At 44.7% G+C, this 23,774-nt stretch overlaps 1 protein-coding gene across 1 annotated transcript; it reads left to right on the top strand.

The window, feature by feature from the left end:
• The first annotated feature begins 3,455 nt into the window (after positions 1-3,455).
• On the top strand, positions 3,456-9,824 carry LOC119450414 (retinoic acid receptor RXR-alpha-B). Its single transcript, XM_037713854.2, has 2 exons — positions 3,456-7,304; positions 7,711-9,824. Exon 1 carries the CDS (start codon positions 4,265-4,267, stop codon positions 5,522-5,524), a length of 1,260 nt encoding a protein of 419 aa, XP_037569782.1. The 5' UTR covers positions 3,456-4,264; the 3' UTR covers positions 5,525-7,304; positions 7,711-9,824.
• Positions 9,825-23,774: the final 13,950 nt, after the last annotated feature.

Here is a 23,774-nt window from a genome sequence, read left to right as displayed (position 1 = left end):
CAGAAGTGTATTGTATTAACTTTCAAGCATATCACATCTTGTATGAACAGGGTAATTTGCTAGGAAGGTGTATCGCATCATATGCGCCAAGCAGCTTGCAATGGAAAATGCACATTTGAGAGGCCACTGTAAGCAGAAGTGTCGTATCGGCAATTATGGGAACGCGTTCGCTGCACGATGACAACTGGCCAACCAACCAGCAGTGGCCGCTGCTGCTTTACGGGGCACCGAAACAAAGATGGCGACTTACGAAGCAGGCTGCGCACGATTTCTTTCCACTTGTGAGTGCATTATGCGCCTTGAAACATTGTCTTCTTTGTCAGTAATAAATGACATTAACATCGGTGCGTTACTTGATTCACTGCATTAACATAGCCAAGTGCGTTTTGCGGAGATATAAGCTGAGACATCTGCGCTCGGCTACCACGAGACGTGGCAACATATGCGGATGCGCTAGGAATTTTAATATCCCTGATTACAGTATGGTACGTTCATCAAAATAAATATAGCGTAAATTTGTCCGCGCGGGCAGTTAAAGGACAACGAATGTATATTTCACCCTGCAAGTACTTTCGGGGCATTTCACAATGGGGCAGCAAAAGCAGGCTTATCGGAAGTGAGAGCGCTAACTTTCATTTTGTGACTAGGTGGTATGGCTTGCTGGACAGGAAAATGCGCATTCATGTAAACAGTGGATTATGAGCATTATGTGATACGATGAACTAATGCAATAAACTCCTACCATATCCATGTAAACGCCGCTTGTGTCTAGGCATATGACAAAAACCATTTTAGGGACCCTTCAAGTGCAGCTTCCCTTTAGTAGTGCCCCTTGCTCATTTTCACGTCTCTGCTGTCGATCATCATCCCTGCTGTCAACCATCCTCACGTTCTACGGTGCACGATTGCGTGATAGCGTGGGATGTCTGCCAAAGAAACAGGGCCACCAAGTCCCCGGAACCCCCTCTCATATTTTCTGTCCATCTCCCAATCTCCTTTCATTCTTTCATCCCTCTCTCCACTTCCGATTCCCGCCCCTTATTCACAGCATACATTTATTACCATACTTTGGCCACGGAATAGTTCAGATGCCTGCAAGGCAGTGAGGCATTTACGAGCCCGTGGCCACACACTTTTCTTCACTTCTACTATGTTTCTTTTTTTTTTTAACTCCCTCTTTTTTATCTGCATTAATAAAGAATCAACCAAATTCGTCATCACCAGGTTCGAACGGGAGCAGCGGGAGCTGCCGGTACTGTGGCACCAGTGCCTTCTGAGCTTCTGCCAGCGCTACAAGGGCGACATCTCATCAGAGCAGAGGGAGGCCCTGTTGGCACTGCTGCGTGCCCAGCCGCACCACACCATCACGCCGGAGATACGCTGGGAGCTGCAGCATGCCACCTGCAGGGACGTCGAGGTGCCCGAGCCCATGCCAGAGGAGGGGGACTCTGCTACTGCCGTGGCCAGCAGAGCGGGAGGCGCAGAAGAAGAACCTGCATCCGAGATGGTCACGTGACAAGGGCCAGTGGGTTTAGAATAATGTAGGACAGCCTGCCCATGATGTGGTGTACAATAAAGCTTATTTGACGCAAGTTATGGCTGTATTAGTCCTCATATGCAAAACTGTGTAAATGAGAGCGTTTGCATAGTGTTAGCCATATAAATGGCGATGTATCCCACAGTTTGAATCACGTTATGTTGAAGTGGCATCTGACACAAAAGTACATTCGTTATATCCAATATATTTGTTATAAGAATATATTCATTAGATGGGCTTATATCAGTGAGAAATCTTCATATTTACTAGTATATCCGATAATTTGCTGTATGGTAACAATATCAATATTCAAATATCAGTAACACACTTTAAAAATTCTGTTGCAATTTTTTGTAGTTCCACTGTTCTCTAATGCCTTTGGGCCCTGAGAGTATGAAAATAAATATTCATGCACTACTAGTATAGTGATAATGTTCTTGTGTTGCTCTAATCTTTGCAAAAAAGAAAATCGCAAATATCATTGCGATGACAATGTAGCTGCTGAAATAAGGTATATTGGACCTTCCAATAGCTGGTCATCATGGTTCGGTTGAATGCTGCTTCATTAAATGCTTCTATTAGTGCTGCTGCTTGCATCTATACCTTTCGGTATTGTACAAGTCTATGCTAATAATAACATGTCTCTATTACACTAAGGCTCTCTATTGAGAAAGCATAGTTTTGATGGCATGTTTCCACGAAGATAAGCAGTAAACTCGTCTAAACTGCCACGCAGAACACACTTCTAGTGTATCTGCAGCGTGAATTTTCATAGTACCTGTGCTGTAACCAGGGCCCTACCCGGAATTATTTTTGGGAGGCGTATTGTGGGGGTAAGGGTGGCCATTTTGACATTTCGATTCACCTGTTTTCATGTGTGAATCAAGCACATCGCCGACATGTGGTAGTGTAAACATCTAATACATGAATTGTCGTGTACATATAATATGACATACATGCAAATTGTGCTGAGCAGTATATCACTTCAGTGATAATTTCGTGGGGTTTTGGGGACTCCATAACCCTCCCTCTAGTTACAGGCCTAGCTATAGCCATGCCTGACAGAAATTCCTTGTGTGTGCTTTCTCTGCAGATGACAGACCCATAACATGAGATATGCGAAAGAGTAAAATTAATTGCTTGCGTGTGGTCAAATATTCTGAGTTTCATGCACTTCAATCAGAGTAGTGCTGATAAAACCAGGTCCTAAAAGTCTTGTAATTTACACTAATAAATGAGTTTTGGTATATCTTGCATGCCACATGCTGCTTTATTATGTTGTGCGTTCTCACTTTGCATACAGCTCCATTGTGTCAGAGTGGGTACTGCATTACTTTGTCTTTTTTTTTTTTTTTTTTCCAATGTCAGTTTACTTTGTGGCATGACTCATGAGGCAAAGTTAGAATATGAGAATGAAGTCCCAACTCTTGAATGAATTTTCCTGCTGTGTCTACTCAGGTGTGTTTCTCTCTCGAAGAATTAAAATTTCAATTTCATTTAATCATTTTTGTATTTTAAATGATACAGTTTATTTCTACTGCCTGATTCTTGACCCATCTTGTGTTGTATATGTAGGTACATGCAACGACTATATCCCCTCACAATTCTCTAGGAAGAGCAGTGAAGTGGGGCTTGCGTGTCTTGTGTAGACAAAGCTCCGCAGTTGGTAAATGCAAATGAAGCGCATTCCCAAAATTTTCTTAAGCTTTGTAACACATGACAGAATCTGCTACAAGCTTGGATAGAAACAATTCACATAAGTATTTTTCTATATTTTGTTATATTATTGCTTACCCTGTGTACTCGTGGCACTTTTGTCGAAACATAGTAGCCCGCCCTGTGTAACTTGTTTTCCATAGGTTGTAACCCAGAATAACCACGTTGACTAGTCAACGGTATTTATTTTAAGTTAATTCTCTCTCTTAGCATGCTTGCTATTGATTTTTGCATATTCTATACAAAGTAGAATATCTATATGAAAGAGATGGCCTAATTGTTTAGTTGTGACAACACAGAATGGAATGGCGTTGTTGTTGTAGTTATTTATTTATAGAAACAAACCTGAATGCAAGTTTGTATAACACATAAACACAGGATTTTGACCCACTGTCAACTCGGAAGTGTCATAATGCTCACAGAATTCAGCCCGTGAAGTACATTTATTAACCTACAATAGTCGCATGCGACATGTAAATCGGGTGAAATAATGTAAATATATTAGCCACGGGAAATAAACTGCGCTTTAATTTGCATGAAATGGCAGCCACAAGTCTCAGAATGGCCTTTTTTGGCGCAAGCCTGCCTGATTTATGTTTTCAAGGTCAATAAGCGCACTGCAGAGAAGTGGACTCAACAAACAAATATGTGAAGGTCTGTTTTGCGCCGTGTACCTTGCCGTGTAAACAACGTACCGCGATCCACGAGCGGCGCAGTCTCGCCCGCCTATCAGCTGCGCGTTGCCGAGCCTCCGCGCTCGTCGGTTGCGCGATTGCGCCGCCGCCGCACACCAGCTGCCTGCGCGGCGCGTCCGGCAACACTGGCAACGTTGCCGCCTTGGCAAGCGTCGGCAGCGCGTCAGGTCGCTTGCCCAGGCTGGCTTCGCTCGGGTGCCGTTGCCCCACTGAACGTTCACCTGCCGCTCGAGGACAGCCTGTTTGTGATCGCGCGTCCGATCTGCCGCACGCAAGGTCGGGCCGCATGCGCGGGGCCTGAAGCCCGCCGGAGACCATGGCCTACCAAGAGCCGACGACGCGGAACCTCAATGGCGGTGCGTCCAACGGTGTGTCGAGTAGCCTGCTCCCGCAGCCGTCGTCCTACCTGTCGGGCGGCGGCTACGGCGGCGGGGGAACGCTGTCAGTGAACCGCACTCCCGCCGATGGCCAGCCGCCGCCGCTCAGCAACGGGCCGTCGTCCGCGACGCCCGTCGCGGGAGATTCGCGCTTCCCGGCCACCCATCCGCTCAGCGGCTCCAAGCACCTCTGCTCCATCTGCGGCGATCGAGCATCTGGCAAGCACTACGGCGTCTACAGCTGCGAAGGCTGCAAGGGCTTCTTCAAGCGCACCGTGCGCAAGGACCTCACGTACGCTTGCCGAGAGGAACGGCGCTGCGTGGTGGACAAGCGGCAGCGGAACCGCTGCCAATACTGCCGCTACCAGAAATGCCTCGCGTGCGGCATGAAGCGCGAGGCCGTCCAGGAGGAGCGCCAGCGGGCCAAGGACCGCAACGACAACGAGGTTGAGAGCACGAGCGGCGGTGTTTGCGTCAGCGTCGCCGTCGGAGGGCCGGGCTCGCCGGATATGCCGCTGGACCGTATCCTCGAAGCCGAGATGCGCGTCGACCAGCCGGCGCCGTCCGTGCTGGTCGCGGACGCGGCCGCGTCGGGCCGCGATCCCGTCAACAGCATGTGTCAGGCCGCCGACCGGCAGCTTCACGAGCTCGTGCAGTGGGCCCGGCGGATTCCGCACTTCGAAGAGTTACCCATCGAGGATCGCACGGCTCTGCTAAAAGCCGGCTGGAACGAGCTGCTTATCGCCGCCTTCTCTCACCGCTCTGTGACCGCGCGAGACGGCATCGTTCTCGCCACGGGCCTGGTGGTGCAGCGGCACAGCGCGCATAGCGCGGGCGTCGGCGACATCTTCGACCGCGTGTTGGCCGAGCTGGTGGCCAAGATGCGCGATATGAAGATGGACAAGACTGAACTCGGATGCCTGCGCGCCGTAGTGCTCTTCAATCCGGACGCCAAGGGGCTCCGCAACGTCGCCAAAGTCGAGGCGCTCCGCGAGAAGGTGTACGCTGCCCTCGAGGAACACTGCCGGCGCCACCATCCGGAACAGCCGGGCCGCTTTGGTAAGCTGCTGCTGCGGCTGCCCGCTCTGCGCAGCATCGGCCTCAAGTGCCTCGAGCACCTATTTTTCTTCAAGCTCATTGGAGACACTCCCATCGACAGCTTTCTGCTCAACATGCTCGAGGCACCGGCCGATCCCTAGCCCTCGATCTTGAAAGGGATCCTGCAGTCATAAGGTTCGCGACTGCAACATCGCCATCAATATAATAACGTCTGCAGTGCCACGGCTGTTGCAGTTGTCGTGTTTGCAGACTTGAGTCACTGGGAAATGTTTTGTGCGATGCTTTCGACCTCACTGTGCCAGGATACGTTTGTTATTCCGCACACAGCAGTGTGCTGGTAAATAGCTGCTGTGTGATTTTGAAGGCGAGTGGACAACAGTCATTGTGTATCCCTGCTTGAGCTCGTACTGTAGCTTGTTGGAGGTTTCTTTTACATACGTACGTGAGGTACAGCTGAGTGCAAGCTTGCATGGCAAAGCGTCTCTTGGTGTTTTTTGCGCTAAGTGACGTAGCAGTTACTGTACCATTAGCTTATGACAGGAGCACCTTGGAAACGTTTCCAGTACCTCTGCCACATACTTTTCACCACCCTCACTGAGGACGAAGGATTGTTGGCCATCTTGCCAAGAACTGTGTTCCAGATTCTTTGCCATTATTGTCTACTGCATGTTGGTGGTCACTCTATATCAATGTTCGAACATATTTAATGGCTGGTTCCTCACGGAGCACTTGTATGTGTCATGATAATGTGAGAGAGTTGGATATTGAATGTTGCTAAGGTTTGCAGTGCCTTCTCCGCAGCCCTATAATTTGCCATGTTGAAAAAAAAAAATATTGCTGCATATCCTGTTTTAATTAGCTTGACTAACAGAATTGCGCTCGCAGAATAGCTAGCTGTCCTATGGTCTGTCTGCACTGAAGTTTTCTTGAACCAATGTGCCATAGTGATTCTGATATTTTCGAAACCTATGGGCCTTTGCTTCTTGTTGAATGCACAAAAACACAAACTTTATTCCTTATTATAGTCAAACACGAAAGCAACTAGCTGATATTCAGAACACAGTAAAAAAATCACGCTAACTCAAATTTTATTTTTGGTGCTAAAACTTCACTTGTTGCATGTTTGTGCTTGTGCGAAATTGGCAGGCTGGTGCTGCTGCTGAATCCTATGGTGGCACCATCCATAGCCAAGTGCTACTCAAAACATGCAGCATTTTATGGTGATATAACTAGTTTAATCACTTTTAAATGTGCAGCGGCTCAAGGTCAGATAGTGTATTTCGTTTAAGCTGCTGGTTCCGAAGTTGTAATTGGCTCTTAGCAATTAAGTCTTGACACTTGTCCAGAGCTCTTATGATTGGTATGCCATACATCAAGCATAAGGTTTCCTACAGTGCATGATAGCATTCGTAAGAGGCCTGTGGACTTTTAACTGACTCATTGCTGTAAAAAGAGTTGCTTTATGTGTAGGAAAGCATATTAGTGGTGAAGAAAATATATTTTTCCTGTTTCGTGATTTTAAACTTAGCGTTTTATGCTATCAAATGCAAAATGCGTGTTTCACCATTGAAGTGTTCTGTAAATGTAAATTTATACCCTGTGGTTTAGACAGGACTCATTGGCATTCGTGCAGCATTTGCATATAATGGTGTAGTTTTGAACTGCAGACGAGTCATGTATAATGAATTTTTTGGGGGGTGAAAAAGATGTTTTTAGTGTCAGGTAGGAAAAATACTTGTAATGAGAAGTATAAAATTTCTTGCAGTGAAAAGTGTAAACATGATCACGGGGTTGTTTGTGTACAAACCACTGTTAAATGTTTGCGGAAGTTTTAGCAGTTGCACTTGAGCTGTTGCTAGCGGTCTGATAGTTATGTATGCCTATTTTTAGCGTCCCGACGTGGCACCCTGTTAAGAACAGGTTCTTGCAAATGTTTTTATAATTATTGAAGATGGACTTGCATGAGAGCTGTGCAGTTATAAATGTAAATGTAAATTTATACCCTGTGGTTTAGACAGGACTCATTGGCATTCGTGCAGCATTTGCATATAATGATGTACTTTCGAACTGCAGACGAGTCATGTATAATGAATTTTTTGGGGGGTGAAAAAGATGTTTTTAGTGTCAGGTAGGAAAAATACTTGTAATGAGAAGTATAAAATTTCTTGCAGTGAAAAGTGTAAACATGATCACGGGGTTGTTTGTGTACAAACCACTGTTAAATGTTTGCGGAAGTTTTAGCAGTTGAACTTGAGCTGTTGCTAGCGGTCTGATAGTTATGTATGCCTATTTTTAGCGTCCCGACGTGGCACCCTGTTAAGAACAGGTTCTTGCAAATGTTTTTATAATTATTGAAGATGGACTTGCATGAGAGCTGTTCAGTTATAAATGGCGCAGCACTTGTAATAGGTGGCTGAAGCAAGAAGAATTGTGACCACAACAAGAGTTTTGTATGCATCAGCATCACCATATCTTGTCTGTTCAACGCTAAAGCTGAGTTTGGCAATTCAGTTCTGACCGGCGAGGTGGAAGAAGTTTCGTGAAATGGAAAAATTGTCACCGACACGGTTTTCTTAAAAAGAAAGTTTTGCAGTTGAATAATTCATCCTGGAGTTGGGATTGAGCTCAGGACCAATGCTTCTCTAGGGTGATAAGGAGGCTAGTAGATTGCAGAGTGAGGCCAAATTAATTGACAACTCAAAGCACAGGGGCAGTAATGGCAAATCAGTTCTGTGGTTTGCTTTATGACTTCGTTCTACTGTGACAATTTCCCTTCTACTAATGGCAATTTTCCCTTTCATGAGGCTGTGCTTATGAAATGTCACCAATTTGAGAACACCAGTGGCATGTCTTAAGAAGGTGTGTTGTTGCCTGTGCTTTATTTTTTGGTAGTAAGACATGTAAAAATAGATCTGCAATTTGGCAACACAGTTGTCTTCTGTAAGCAAATTTTCTGCCTCCCCCTATATGACCACCGAGCACATGTGCTTATGGCATCTTTGTTTGCAATCTTGGTTTTGCTCATTTGGGATGGATCAGTGTGTAGCCTAAAAGAAGTGGGCATCTTACTCCTCTTTACTGCAACCTGCTGTTTCTGAGCCGTTTTGTGGTGGAGACGCACTTCATTGACAACTTTTCACGTGTGAGCAGCAGTGCATCATTCATTATTGTTCATGAAAGGAAAAACAATTCACCGATGATTACAATACTCTCTAATGTGAATTTTAAGTGCAGCTGTTTAGGTGTTTTGAATTCATGATATATTGTGGCAAAGTATTTGATTTTGAACGACAGGGTCCTCTTGGAAGCGGTGCTGAGCCTCTGCTCGGGCAGCTCGTTTAGCAGCAGTGGCAGACAAAGCATTTCCACTGGTTGCGTCACTCATTGTTCAGAAAGAAAGCGTTTACATGGGAAAGCATGACTAGCGCAGAGCGTGTTCTCTAGCGGCGGCGGCGCAGTGAGTCCAAACCACACCCCAGCGCTTTGTTTCCATATATGGTATCGGTGGACTCGCTCGCCGCATGCCTGGTCGCCACTGTGGAGCACATCTCGTGTAGCGCTCCGCTTTCCTCCTCACCCTTTTGCCATACTCTCCTCCTCCGCATTCCTCCTTGCGCTCTCTTTGCTCTCGCCGTCTTTCATCACCTGCTGCGCTCCGCATTCGCTCTTTTCATTCTTTGCCGTGCTCGGTTACGCCGAGAGGCACTGACGCTCAAAGCAGGAACCGGGTGCCCAAGAGCTGCGCTCTAAAATTGATATCCACCTGTAGCACGAACCTACAAAGGAAACCCACACGGGTTTCTCAGAAACCAGTGCGGATGTCAATTTTTCCTTCCATGAACCTTCCTCCACCTTGTGGAATTCTGCAGAACTAATTTGGTATAATTCAACGTTGTAATCATCGTAGAAGAGCATCACAAGATTTCCTTTACTTGCTGTACATGAAAAAAAAAAAAAAAAGCTGTTTAGGTGTTAATGTGAGGGTGAACCGTAACACTATTGAGTGTGCTTTATGTTCCCTCTTGTGTGGCAATATTGTGCAGGTGAGGAAAATTGTAATGTTATCTTGTCCCTGAGCACTGGAATTTCAGCACACTAGAGTGCCAGTCACATGAATCTAATGGAAATAAAGGAGACTGGTATGCTTATGAAATGTGTGTGAGGATGGGCGAGGTTTCATCCACCATATTTTCTTTTCTCTCCCATCTGTATAACCTATTTACTGCCAGTGTTCACAGCCACAAAACTATGCCTACCAGGCATTGACTGCAGTGGCCATCAGCCAACACTTTGTTGATATGCAGGCATAACTGCATTTCACACGAGGTCCACACCTGTTAGCAGTGAAGTGATGATGGGTAGGGCCCTTTTCCATCGTGGGTGTCTTGCGACGCTCTGCTGTATCGCTGAGACAAAAAGAATCTGTGTACTTTTTCAGGATGTTTTTAGTCATTTGGTAATTTACTGTGGCTGTGCCTCTCGTTGGTAAGCTCAAAACGGCTTTTCGGATGGAATAAGTGGAGATACTGCTACATGAATGTAGGTTTTTGTTGACTATATATAGACAGTGTTAAGTTAGTATATAGACTGTGCTAAGTCAGACTAATGCTTTGTCTCCATCCTTGCCTTTAAATGTGGCTGAACTAATGTAGAAGGCCCGGTCTCCTCTTTCCTCATACTGCCTATTTTTTGAAAGAGTACTAACAGAAAAATTTTGTCTCGTTTTCATTGCTTTATTGCATAGCTGCCGACACAGTAATTAGGCTGTGGAGCCTCTATTTCCCGAGAGGTCAACAAATGATTAATTACGCTACCATTTGCCAGCGCCAACGGGTGCAAGTGAACGCCGCTGTTCCGGCCCACAGCAGCATCACATGTCATCACCTTGTCAAATTTGATATTTCACTCCCTTTCCCCCCAATCACCATGTATATAAACGTGTTCTTAACAGTATTAAACAAGTTGGTAGTTTGCACCACGTACATTCTTTAGTAAACTTCTGTCAGTGTAATACTAAGCACAATACAATCATGAATGTCCACCAACTAGCCCCGTTCATTGCTTTACCTTTTAATGTCTAGCAGCTGGTAGCAGCTGCCAATCACCGTACAGCAGATGACATGCCATCCTCCGATAAAGACGGCAAAGTGCCTCCTCTTCTCGTGACTGTGTGGCACGAGTCGCGTGCCCCAGTCCAAGGCAGGAACCAGGGAAATAGTCTGAGGATGGGGCATCCATCGTGGTTGAGCTCTCCTTTAGAGCGCAGTGCAGAGTGCTGAGGCCAGACATTGGCGATTTCTCATCAGAAATATGTTTTTTTAATTTGTGGCCCATCTCACTCATTCGCAGGATAACGCCACAGATGTGACCAGTTCAATATGTGTGCCAAGTGCAGTACTTCGGACGCGAAAAAGGAGACTTTCAACGTTATCAAGACCTGTTGTGGTGGTTTTATTGTACCAGATACTAGTGACATGCACACACACACCAAGTCCATGCTCCCAATAGCTGAGTCCACTCAGCACTCGATGGAACAAGAGGGGAGGGAGACCGTCTCCCCCTGTGTTTCCTAGAGAAGTGTATAATTAGACTGGCCAATTTGATAGCTTTCAGCAACACGGTCATTGTATCACTTTCAACCACTTTACCAGGTTGACTGGCAGGCTCTTAAATTTGTGATACCAGGTAACCACTACTTCTGCTTTCGGTGGTGTGATGAGTCTCCTTTTTCATCCAAAGGGTACGCTGCGCTTGGTGCACATCTTGAACGGGTAGTATAAAAGGTGCTGTCATTAATTATATGTGGCACTCTTGAGTAATTGTGGTTTTTTACCCTAATTATGAAGTTGACAGCTACCTAAAAAAGCAAGTAAATGTAGGACAAAGTTTGTGTGTTGGTACTCCTTTGGTAAGCGTTGGATGCAACTGGAACGCCCTTTCCAGTTCATGGAAAGGGCGTTCCATGAATTGTTCCATGAATTGAGCAGAGAGGGAAACCCTGCCCAACAAATATAAATTATAGCTACGACTGTGCGCTGCTTAGATAAAAGTGGCCTGTCTGTAATGATCTTGAAATGCAAGGGTGCTCAGATGAGGCAATTTTGGTCTGCTTTGGAAATCTCGTGCATGGTAAAAGTTTGTACAAGTTCTCTCTTCTCTGGTGTCCTCCATGATGATTGCATTATAATCTACAGTGTTTATTAGTTCATGTTGTTGGGGTCTGTGCATAGGAAATGCTGTTTGTAGCTTGGGACTTCAGAGTACAGTGACTACCTGGGCCCACATTTTGTAAAAAATTTTTTCTTGAATAATTCTTTTTCGTCTTTGCCACCAGCTTGTACTTGATCATGTGGTAGTTATCACTGAAGTCGGCTTCTCAACACAACACATTGAAAAGAATAGGATCGAAGGAAAACAACTTCACAAATTAGGCTCATGAATTGCTAATCATTCGATAAAGTGTATGCACACATGTCCATAAAGGTCTGTGGAATGCCGAAACTACGAAAACGCTCATTCACTTTGTCGCCAAAGTGCTTGGGAGGTTTATGTGCAGTCTGTGTTAAGGAAGCGAGGTGTACTGCATAGGCCCTGCACGCGAATGCAGAATGTGCTTCTCACTTCTGGGCTCGGGCTTGGGTGCAAAGCATTTGAGTGCCCTTTGCAGTTACCATAGTCGAAAAACACTTTTGTAGACCTTCGCAGACACGATGGAAAATTTTATTTATTGGTAGCTACGAAAGCTTGTTCTGCAAGTTGGCTTTTCAGGATTGAAGTTTAGAAACAGCCGAACACGAAGAAAAATAAAAGAACGGCCAAGGTCTTCTTGTGGCATAAGCGTGCAGCCTGGGATTGCTACATCGCTGCGGGAATTGGGACATCAGTGCCATTGCATTTGGCATGGAATTGCACATTGCAGTGGGGCCGCCCCTATTATGACATGCACACATGGGAGCACATTGCTCTTCTTAATTTTAGGCACCAGTAGCGCACCCAGGATCTCTGCCAGGGGGGGGTTGACAGTTTGCCAATACCATCTAAACAGCACTAATTTCGATTTCTTCACGGGAAATTGTCAAAAAATGCTCTTTTTGTGAGTGTGCAGACCATTAAGCGTGTCTTACATCTTAGTCGCAGCACTCAAATGCGTAAGGAAAGAAAAGGGGTTAAACAAAAGGGGGGGTTAAGTCGGCCTCAGGGGGGGGGGGTGGTTACAACCCCCAAATCCCCCCCCGTCGGTGCGCCACTGTTAGGCACTATGGCTAGGTTTTCATGGTCCACAAACTTCTGGCCCTGATAGTGCATGATGCATACCTGCCAACTTGCTAAAATCCGACAGACACGGCAGTAAAAAAGGAGAAGGGAGGAAATGACACATTCTTTAAATGTTTGCCTTGAGCACACACCTCTTGTAGGATACATATGCACTTCATTAACAATGGTTTACCTTTGGACGCAGCACACAAGCAGCAGAAAGTTGGAAAAGCTGAGACTGAAGAACAAGGCATTGTTTCTAGACTACGATGCCCTTTTCAATGTCCTCACTTTTGCTGGTTTCACCTGCTTCAGGATCCTGTCTGAATAAACTTGCTTTAAAGCAAGTATCCCTCTCATGTCCTTTCACTGACTTCCGAAGGTATGGTCGGATATCGACAAGTGATACTCAGCATTTGCAAAATTGGAGGAGCAGCCCAGATTCGTAAACATTATGGAAAAATTGGAGGTCGCTTAAGCTTCGCCTTAAAGAGTGGAACGCAATAGCGTTATCGTCCCCATGCGCAGCACACTTTTCTTTGAGTCGGTTTCACTGCAATACAGAACAAAGACTAAGCTTACACCAATCTCCTTAAAGTTGGCTTCACTTTTAAACAGAAATGCATTGCTGGGAAGACGTTTTTCCAGGGGCAATATAAGTCGTGTTATATTAAAATGTTAAGGCCCTAGGACACTTTTTTATTATTTTATTAATTGTGTGCTACTGCCCCGATGCACGCGCGCGTGTCCAAAATGCATTGGCAGGCCAAGTCCCAATTTGACCTGCCGAGGATGCGAGCGCCACTGGATAAGATTTTCGCAAGTAGCATACCTGAGCGTATGGCAGAAATGCTGGCGAAAGGGTTTTGTGTTTGAGTTTCCTCATAAATGAATTATGCTTTCTCGTACATTCAAATAACAGCTCCAATGCCACCATGTCTGTAGGTTGTGGTTAAGTCATACTTGACCATTTTTCTGACAGATTTCACAGTGAGAAATTAAACTTTTGTTCACTACCACCCTGCGACACGGGGCCCTTAACGCTATCGTGTCATAATTTGGCAGAGTTGGCAGGTATGATGATGCGAATCCATGGTTTCTAGCTTTTCAACTTTTATTCAATTCAGTTCACGAGCACACAGGTGCCTCCTGCTCCCACCATTCGCAGTCGTCTGGAATATAACAGGCTGTCAACAGTTTGTGTTGCATTTGCTCTTTACGATGTGAAACGTTGCACTTGATTATCAGCTTGGAAGTCGATGTGCCTCTATATGCAGGATGTGAATGTAGACCTACAAAATGGTGATCGTTTAGTTTTTCTCTTTTTTTTAAACTTAAAAGTGAGGAAAAATGTTTGCCAGTTTGTTCAGATTGTTTTCATGTGCTTATGCAATCAAATTCTTGGGTTGCATGAAACAATGCGTAAACCTTCGTCATGGCAGATGAAGATTTGAACGAGCACATCAAATGAATGCTTTGTTCACAACAAAAAACAAAAAAAAAAACCACTGTCAACATAACTTGAGATAAGATATGACAAGTGGAGCTTTCAGATGTGGAAAAATTTACGATGTGGGAACAGATGAGAGATACACAAGCATGTGCTGACTTCCAACGGATTTTATTTTCACCAGTCACTTATTCTTGTTTTCAAAATCTTACTGCAAAAGCAATATGTGGAGGTCAAACCTTATGCATCCTTTTCGTGTCTTGCCTTTGTCATTGCTGTACATCAGGGAGACTATTCCAATACACTTGCTATATTTGGACTTGCCATTTTTAGCAAGTCATTTGTAGACTTTTCTGGTAGCTTGTTGCAATTTTTTGTTTGTTCTTCGTTGTGCTCTTTCATTTATAAAACATGTTAGTTTGGTGCTCATTTCTGCTTTAGGAGCTTTATTGCTTCCTAGAAAGAAAAAAACTAAAGGCTATAACTATCCTTGCTTCATGCAAGGTGGTGTTATAATTGAAGTGAAGTTTATTTTCCTTCTTACAAAGGAGGAAGCCGGGGCTAAAGGCTGAAAGGCCTGACGAAGGCCTCGGCTCCCCTGTGCTGTTTGACATCATATAACGCATAACTGAAAATGTAACAATGTAAACACAGAATAATAATGCCACCCAGTTTCTGACTAGTTATTATAGTGTTCTTTAAATTTACAGGGATATTCCAGGCAGTGTATACTATCTTACTTCAATCAAGCAGTATTTAAAGCGAACTGTGAAGACAAAATATTCTGTCTGTTGCGGGCTATTCGCAGACAAATTGTTCCATGAAATTGGGCCTGTTGTGTGGTGGCTATGCACTTGTTTCTACAAATTCGCCTGGCAAATTTTTCTTTAGCACATTTTACCAACTTGCTCGAACCAGCACCCTCTTCACAAACGTGACTCATGCATTCGTATTGTTCTGCGCTTCATCTGCTCAGCTACAGCTATCCACTACAGAATCGCTGCTTCCCTGCATGTGCTTATTACTTGAATTTCCCCACTTGCCCGCCTACGCAAGCTGTGACATCTGCTGGCAGCTGTGGTTCATCGCCTTTCCTTGGTGCACTTATGCCTGCAGCTTATTAGCATTTGAGCTGAATGTCAGCTGCACGTTTTTTTTTTTTTTCTTGCGAGCTTTACTTCCGTCTACATTGACATTTGAGTCAAAACGCCAGGTGTACTTTCGCGCGCCTCCCTTTTGTCATTTTGATGGTCTGGCCGTCGGGCAGGGCACGTTGCAGATGTGCCTGTCGGTAGTGACGTAGCTTGATGAAAGAAACAGCTGAGGGGGCCCGTTCCCCTGATGGACAGGCTCCAGGCAATGTTACAGTAAACTGCGATGATCGATTGTGTCGTGACCTTTCTGGAGAAAAAGGCCACCCACATTCAAGGGGTCGAAGCAGCATTGGAATTGTGTGGAGCTGATGAAACTGCTCATGTTTCAGTGCACTGGACAGCATGACGTTGCCTATTGCAATGTGGCTGGCCAGCACTGTACTTGCTTGAGAAACGCACAAGTCATGTGTGATTAGGCACACCAGTCTCATAGCAGACATGCATTGATAGCCAGAAAACAACTACAAAAAGAGGGGGGGGGGGAAAGGGCATCCAGCTGTTCTGCTATGAGTGGCTGCAGGGGCATGGCAGTTATGGCATTCTGCTGCCGAGCACAATGTTGTGGGATTGATTCCCTACCCGTGGTGGCTGCATTCCAGTGAGTGTGGGGTACAAAAACGCTTGCATACTTAGCTTTAAGGGCACATTAACAAACCTCATGTGGTTGAAATAGATGAGGAGGCTTTCATTACAGTATTCCTCACATCCCTCTGCATAACTTTGAAACGAAATTACACAAATTCTTTGAAAAAAAATATTTTTCTGTGGTCACAGACCAAGAAACAATGCACAGTTCCTGCCTTTAAGATACAGCAAATATTTTTGGACAGGAGAGTCTATAGGCAAATAATGCTTACCTTACGACAGGAACCCAGTAACTGCATTATGAGTGTGGGAGCTCACTTCACCTGCACAAGCTTTTTTTTTTTTTGTTGTGAAACCAAAGCTTAATTTACTATTTTATTGGGGTGGTCTGGCCCTTAGGTATAAGGGGGGGGGGGGGCGCAGTGCCCCTCTGGAATGAAGCCTGTGAGGGTGCTCGTCCCCCCACTCCGTGTTCCAGAGTGGGATTTGAAGTGAAAAATTAACAAGTCAGACAGGCTTGCAACTGCCTACATGTGCCCACCATTCTTGATGGGAAGGCAATTAAAAGGAGTAATCTATAAGAATAAGTAAGAGGAAGAAGAAGAAAAAAGGAAGACACTGATTGGTTTACTAGAGTTGCTAGTAAAAGCACTAAATCAGCACAAGAATTCTACAAGATCTGAGCTGGTTAACAAGCACGATTTCTGGCTGTGCCACAAAGCATTCCATGCTGCCCGTGGTCCTGGCTTGTGGTGAATGTTTCAATCCCTGAAAATATGCCTAAAACATTGCTACTTATTTTTGTGTTTAGTTGCTGCCGCAGATATAGCCTAATGTTATTATTCTCATTTTTTCTTGCCAAATGTTTCTTGCATCATATTCTTGTGTAACTGTTTGTGTTGATGTGGTATGTGAGACGGTATGTCAATCTGTATTAAAACACCATTTCACTACGCCGAGCTTGCATCTGTGTAAGCAGGTGCATACCGTGCCTGTTTCTTTTCCAGCAGTCGAAAAGAAAGACTGCAGGTTCTCAACATCTACTTTTTCTTTATTCAAACATATCGATCTGCGGAACGTGAGGTTGTTGAAATAAAAGCGTGAAGGCCCTTCTCCTACATGAAACTAAGTAGTGATTTACCGAACTTATTGTCGATGACATAATAGTTCAGCAGAAACCCACTAGGTGGAGAGAAGTAATTAAAATGGAAAATGAGATATTCACCCAAGAGTAGCAATTGCTACAAAGGAAACCTATACGGGTTCCTCTTTCGAGGAACATTGTCCATTGCCATTGTCCATTTTAATTATTGTCAATGCATGGTATTTGCGTAAATTGAATTGTTGGCACAATGCATTGTTGTAGATAGACGTGCTATCAGTGATGATCCTCTGCTCTTGTTCACTTACTAGACATTGCACTTTCTGCTTAGAAGTGAAATTCAGGTGAGAAAGTGAACTCCTAGTGCATGCATGGTGCTAATGCTGTTACCACAGAACCAGTCTTTTTGCTTGGAAAGAGCCTCGCGAAAGTCAATGCTGTTCAAAAGTTCGCTAGTGTGAAAAATGATTGCTACTGCTGCTATGAGGCCATCCAGCTGAGGCAGCCAGGAAACTTGTACAAGCATTTCCTGTCCTCACAATTTCACAGTCAATGCGTATTGAGGTGCATGCTGCATCATTGCTGGTCACCACAACATTGATCATGCCTACTAATATCCATTTGCATATATACCGTGTGTCCCAGCTAGCGTTAGCCAAGCTATTCAATTAAAAATTAAACAAAGGTGGCTGAAGATACATTCGTAAGGCCTATGGTTTTCAGTTGTCAATCCTCTGACGACCGAACACTGTGGGTCTTAAAATTTTACCTTGCACTATGAATATAATACATGTTATTTTTTGCTGGTGAGCTTGGCTAACGTTACCTGCAACACCCTATATAAAATCTGTCTGCTTGAAATATTTATGCAGCATACAGTGGAAACCTTCCAGGAAACGTTAAAGGCTTTACTCAAGTGGCCGATTTTCCTGCTCCTTTCTGTCCATCTCCCCATCTTGCTCAAATGCTGCGGTTATCTGAGCTTGCTCAGACTGGGCATAGAGAATTGTAGGGGATCTGTTATTGACATTAGAAGGCTACACATGTCTGCGGAGTGATTAACCCTGTCTTTCATAGTGCATATGTATGCTTGTGCTTTTGCCTCAATGCACATCTTGGTGCACTTGCTTTCAGAGGGAGAGCTTCGATGAGGATTGATGCAAGGTCAGTGTAATCCTTCTCCTAATGCCTTTTTAATGTCCCCTGTGTGTGTTCGTCTGTGTTGTGGGCTGCCTTTTCCATCTGCACACCTGTCAATTGTTAATGTTCATGTGAGCAGTACACGACAGCAGTACCTTTGTTAATTAAAGGATAGATACATGAGAGAGTTGTCGTGGATTCATAGCTAATTTAATTGGTGCAACATGACGAGGACAAAGGAGGGGGAGGACAGACAGAATGTGTGCTGCCTCCCATGCGCATGTCCTGTTGGTTCTGTCCTTTTTTGTCCTTGTGTGTACGTCTTCTATAAGTTAGCTATGTTGTTCATCAGCTGGGGTGCCTGTTCTTTTCACGCCTGAGTGATCCTTAAAGTAATTGTTTTTTGGGATCATAATGGGTCACAGAACAGGGGAAGTAGGCGTTTGCGAGAGGAATCTCCCTTGCATTCTTACCCTGCTGCTGACTGTTGATACCACAGCTGTCATCTAAAATAGTGATGCCGAGCTTTCGTCAAAGGAGTCACAAAAGTGCTTTGTTTGTTGTTGGCAAGAGTAAAAGATTCTTTCTGTGTCTTTCAGCCAATGTTTTTGCCTCTTGAAATAAGCTTATTTTGAGGACTGACACTTTCGTCAAAGGAGTCACAAAAGTGCTTTGTTTGTTGTTGGCAAGAGCAAAAGATTCTTTCTGTGTCTTTCAGCCAATGTTTTTGCCTCTTGAAATAAGCTTATTTTGAGGACTGACACTTCTAATCTTAGCGCAGGTGCTGTCAAATGTGAAGAGACGGTAGCATCTTGTTGATACGATTCTGCATGATACATTTTTAGGGATAATAGTCTTTTTCTTTTCCCGATAATACAATTTGATTGGATGATAACGCTTTATTCTCCGGTTCCCATCAAGATCGTATCAACGAGATTCCACTGTACATGAAATACTGTTTGGAAAACTGTTGGATTGTGTGTTCCAAGCAGCTGTAGTGTGTTGGTGATTGATGGCAGCGATTGTGGACTGTTCGAGTGGCTACCAATAAACTGGTCGAAAGCATGGCTGACTTTGCTTGCTCTGGCGAGTTTGGCTTTGCTATGGATAAGGACCTGGATTCTACTATATGCTCGTTTTTGTAAACTGCTGCAGAGTTACTTCCAATTGTAATCACATGCTTAGACATTATGGAATGGTTTACAGCTAGAAGAAAGCAAGTGCAATCAGTTAAATAGTTTCGACACAAGTGGCAAGTTTATTATAAAAGCCGGAATGTTACATATAATTGCAGCAACATTAGATGATGGGGGTTTTGTTGCACACAGACTGAATTTAATTTTGATGCAGATGATGCCACAAGTAATTATTTATTTACTTACATCACACTGCAGGCCTTGTGGCCCAAGCAGGAGGGTCAAGCTATACACTGATAAATATGCAATACAAAAGACTAGAACGCTATTATAAAACTGCAAGAAAAAAAAAAGAAAACCTTAAGGAAACAAATATAAAACAACACAAAACAGCAATCTTACCTAGAACAAACTATTCAGAACGTGATTTTCAAGTGATTCTGCAGAGTTAAGAGTATGGCATTTCATTCTGTGATTAAGTAATTCCTGGGGTTTTACGTACCGAAACCACGATCTGATTATGAGGCACACTGTACTGAGGGACACCGGATTAATTTTGACCACCTGAGGATCTTTAATGTGCCCCCAATGCAGAGGACACGGATGTTTTTGCATTTGGCCTCCATCGAAATGCGGCCACAGCGGCCAGGATTTGATCACGCAACCTCGTGCTTCGCAGCGCGACACCACAGCCCCTAAAGCCCCAACCAGACGTACGCGTTGGAAAGCGCCCGCACACGCCGCGCTCACTCGACGCCACGTCGCGTCCGATAGAGGAAGAGGGCGCGTACCCAAACGATGCACGAGTTGCCGCGCGTCCCTGCACGTTTCGTCGCCGCTGCCACTGCCTACCAAGCACACGGAACACCTACCAAGCACACGGAACGACGAACACAAAGCACACAGCTTGCCAGGGCTTGCCTGCACGCCGCGCGAAGAGTCGTTCCGGAAGTCACGCTGGTTCGCCGTGGTCATGTCATAGGCGTTCTGTGGTCACGTGAGGAGCGTCGCGCGGGCGACGCGGTGGCAGCTTACGGCGCGGGCGTAAAAATTCTAGCATTGGTAGGTGTCCACGCCGCAACGCTGTCTCCGCGCCTGACGCCGTACGCGCCCACGCGCGACGCGGCGCGTGCGGACGCTTTCCAGTGCGTACGTCTGGTTGGGGCTTAAGCCACCACCAGTTCTGGAAAAAAAGGAAAACTTGCAGGTTTGTCCTTGCAAAGTAAGGAGAGAGTGCAAGAGGGTGGGAATGACGGATTTTTCTAGATGCAGAAAGAGCAAGGTATGGGCTATGATCTAGAGAATGTTTACGGCCTATTAATGAGTAAAGGGATTTCAGTGGCAGTATTTTTCGCCTTGTTTGAAGAGTGTGAAATCCATTAGTGTGCACTAACTCGGGTTACAGCCTCTTCACGGTCATATTTGGAAAAAAATAAAACGGATGGCTCTTCTCTGTACCCTCTCAAGGGCATTCATGCTAGTTTGAACGGATTCCAAATAATGCAAGAATATTCCAGATTGGGTCGAATAAAGGTGCTATAAGCTAATGACTTCACTTCCAGGGATGCATATTTAAGCTTATCAAGTAATAGGCATAGTTTTCTAAAAGCAGAAGAGGCAGTACTGACAGCTGGGCAAATTGTTACTGATTCATTCTAACTGCGCAACAACACGGGGACTAAGAAAGAACAGACGTCACAAGCGCCTGTGTCGTCTGCTCTTTCTTAGTCCTCGTGCTGTGCAGTTATAATGAAAAGGCAGTGTTGGTAATATGGCTATTCCACTTCAGGTTGTTAGTAATTGTAATTCTGAGATACTTGTATTCGTTGACTTCAGTCAAGTAGTCTGGGCCAATGGAGAAAGAAAACTTCAGAGGTATTTTTTCTGAAGTTATACGTAGGAGCACAGATTTATCAGAGTTGAGTTTCATCCCCGATTTGTTGCTCCACTCAAGGATATTGTTCAAGGCTAAATTAAGTGCTAGTTGATCATTAGCTGTATTAATGTTGTTAAAAAAGATACAATCATTGGCAAACAGGCAAATATTAATGGGGCATTTATTATGTCAACTATATGTCGTTACAATATATAAGAAAAAATGGTGGGCCAAGCACGCTGCCTTAAATCCACAAAATCATGGATATGTGCCAGTACTATCAGCACAAATCACAACGCGAACAATTCTCGAACTACTCAAATGTGTTGTTCAGTTCCACTTCCACCTGAAATGGTGCATTTGGGACCACTCCACGCTTAGAAACAGTCTACAAAGCGATTGACACTGCATTGTTGTGTAATTACATGTAACAGGCATCGTGATAAATATTTCCTGTCCATGGTTCAATGTACGCCAATGGTACACTAAGAAGGGATGGGAGCCTAAGCTCTGACTTCAATGGCTTATTATTTCTTACTGTGTCCAGCAGTTAGGAGGCACGAAACAGGGTCACCGTTTCCGATTCGGTAAGCCTTATTATGCTCGGAGGTGTCCATGTCATGATGGCAGAGAGGAAGCCAGGCTAGCTAGGAGCGCTAGCACGCAGGTGTTTGCAGATAGCAGTGCTGACATCAGTGCCAAATGGGATGTCATCAAACTCGTACTAAACATGCGTTCGCATCCAATTTAGGCTTAACCTGTCCAACACGTGCACCAACGTTTTAAAAACAGTGGTGCCCCTGCTTCAGAGGTGGAAGTTGGTGAGGCTCGATGAAGCTGAGACCATTTATTCACATAAGACTTGCCAGTGTTAAACAAAGTTGAAGCGTGACATTTTGTTTCAGGGGAACTACTCATGAGTGCATAAAGTAAATGCTTGAGGTGCAGCACTGAAAGGTGGGTTGCTTGGCACAGCATTTAAGTTGGTATTGCCAGAAGCCTGTGGCTCTTTTTCTGAACGGACTTGAAACAGTGTGCGTAAGTAGCATAGATGATTTGCACTGACATTATCATGGCCGTCATCTTACGTGTACTAGCATGTCAAGAACCTGCATCAACAAAAAAAAAAAAAAGAAAAAAAAAAGAAAAAAAAAAGAAAACTCGCCGTGTGGCCAAGCCGTCACTAGAATTATTTTAGAACAAGCTTGATAATGTCTTTTACCATGAAGTATTAGCAAAGCCATCATTGTTTTCCTTAACTCCCTCAGCAATTTGGCCATTATGGACACCTTTCTTACTGTTTTAGTTTTTATTAGTTATTACAGTTAGCAAGAGTTAAGTCGTAGGCTTGGTTTGAGCGGCAAATTAAATTTTATGCGTAAGTGTCAAACGACCCGTTGAGCGAAATGCAGCTCCACTAATGTGAAACCTGGGGAGGTGCGAAGCATTCAGTGATGCACCGCTAATGGGCTCATACTGCCTTAAGCAATGGCTCATAAATCCGTAAACGCGGCCTCCCCATTATGACAACAGAAGAGAAGTGAAATTCTACGCTGGAATGATAAGCGGCAACGCAGCCAGCTGTGGAAGACGACGACAACAAATGCGGGAGCGCTCGGCACGAACAGCTTGCTTACCATGACGACGACAGGAGAGCCGACAGCCCCGGCGCATAAGGTGCTTTGCACCTAAAAATGTGACAGCACCACAGCACAACAGGCACATCTTGCACCGAGCGACAAATTGATAACAGTAATAGTTCAGTGAAAGAGAGTTACTGTCAAAAAGTGAAATGATGTATGTGTAATGATGTAACGATTGCTGTACTGATGTCACTGCAGCTGTCATGTTTGGGTACTAGCACAGCGAGAACCTGCATTTGTGATGTCATGTGACGACTACCTATAGTTAGGTATGCTCTTCTGATTCCCTGCAGAATAATTACCATTTACAAGATGGACATTCCATCACAAATGCTTTTGTATACAATTAGCTAAGTCACTTGTTGGTGCCCCTTTGGAATTATAACCCTTTGCAGTCGTGTGTCGAGCCCCAACCGACGTGCGATAATATCCGTTCCGGTAGGATGTTGAGGAGCGCCTGACAAGCACATGCTCGCATTTGCCAGTTGTTTGGGTTGGTAGCCCCAGTTTACAGGAACAGTTTACAAGTAATAACTGCCCTTTGCAATGTCTCCAGACGAAGGCAGCACTTTCTTCTTCCTTCCCTTGATGCTTGAAAAGATTATCGCGTGGTTTGTGGCGTGAAATGCCAACAGGATGACGGCATTTTCTGCGTGTGCATTCATGGACGAAATTCAAGCAAGTTCAGCGAATCAGAAAATGATTTTAGTGCTGTGGATGAATATATTTTGCCTTCAGATGGTCAGCAAAAGTGTTCGGATGAGAGCGCTTTAGAAGACAAACTATGAGGATCCTACAGACCTGCAGTGCAAATCCTAGTCTCCAGCCAGGAAAGTGCTTCGAGTGCTACCACGCAATGTGCAAGTACTGTAGAGAGCCTCACGAATAAATACATTATCTCGAAAACATCACTTAGCTTGTGTTTGTTTACCCGAGCCTGCATGGCATCCAAATGTGCGAAATGGTTTCCGGCTGGAATGACCACAAATTGGGTAATTGCGTGACCCCAAAAGGTTAATATTATGTAGAATCAGGCTTTGCTGTGACAAC

This window comes from Dermacentor silvarum, chromosome 4, assembly GCF_013339745.2.
Source record: "Dermacentor silvarum isolate Dsil-2018 chromosome 4, BIME_Dsil_1.4, whole genome shotgun sequence".
In the NCBI taxonomy this organism is placed as follows: domain Eukaryota; kingdom Metazoa; phylum Arthropoda; class Arachnida; order Ixodida; family Ixodidae; genus Dermacentor; species Dermacentor silvarum.
Note: the sequence above shows the minus strand (reverse complement) of the source record. Positions and strands in the feature narration are given on the sequence as shown.

Bases quoted from the DNA above. Each gene is read 5' to 3' on its own strand.
- LOC119450414 (XM_037713854.2), top strand. From the start codon at position 4,265: ATGGCCTACCAAGAGCCGACGACGCGGAACCTCAATGGCGGTGCGTCC.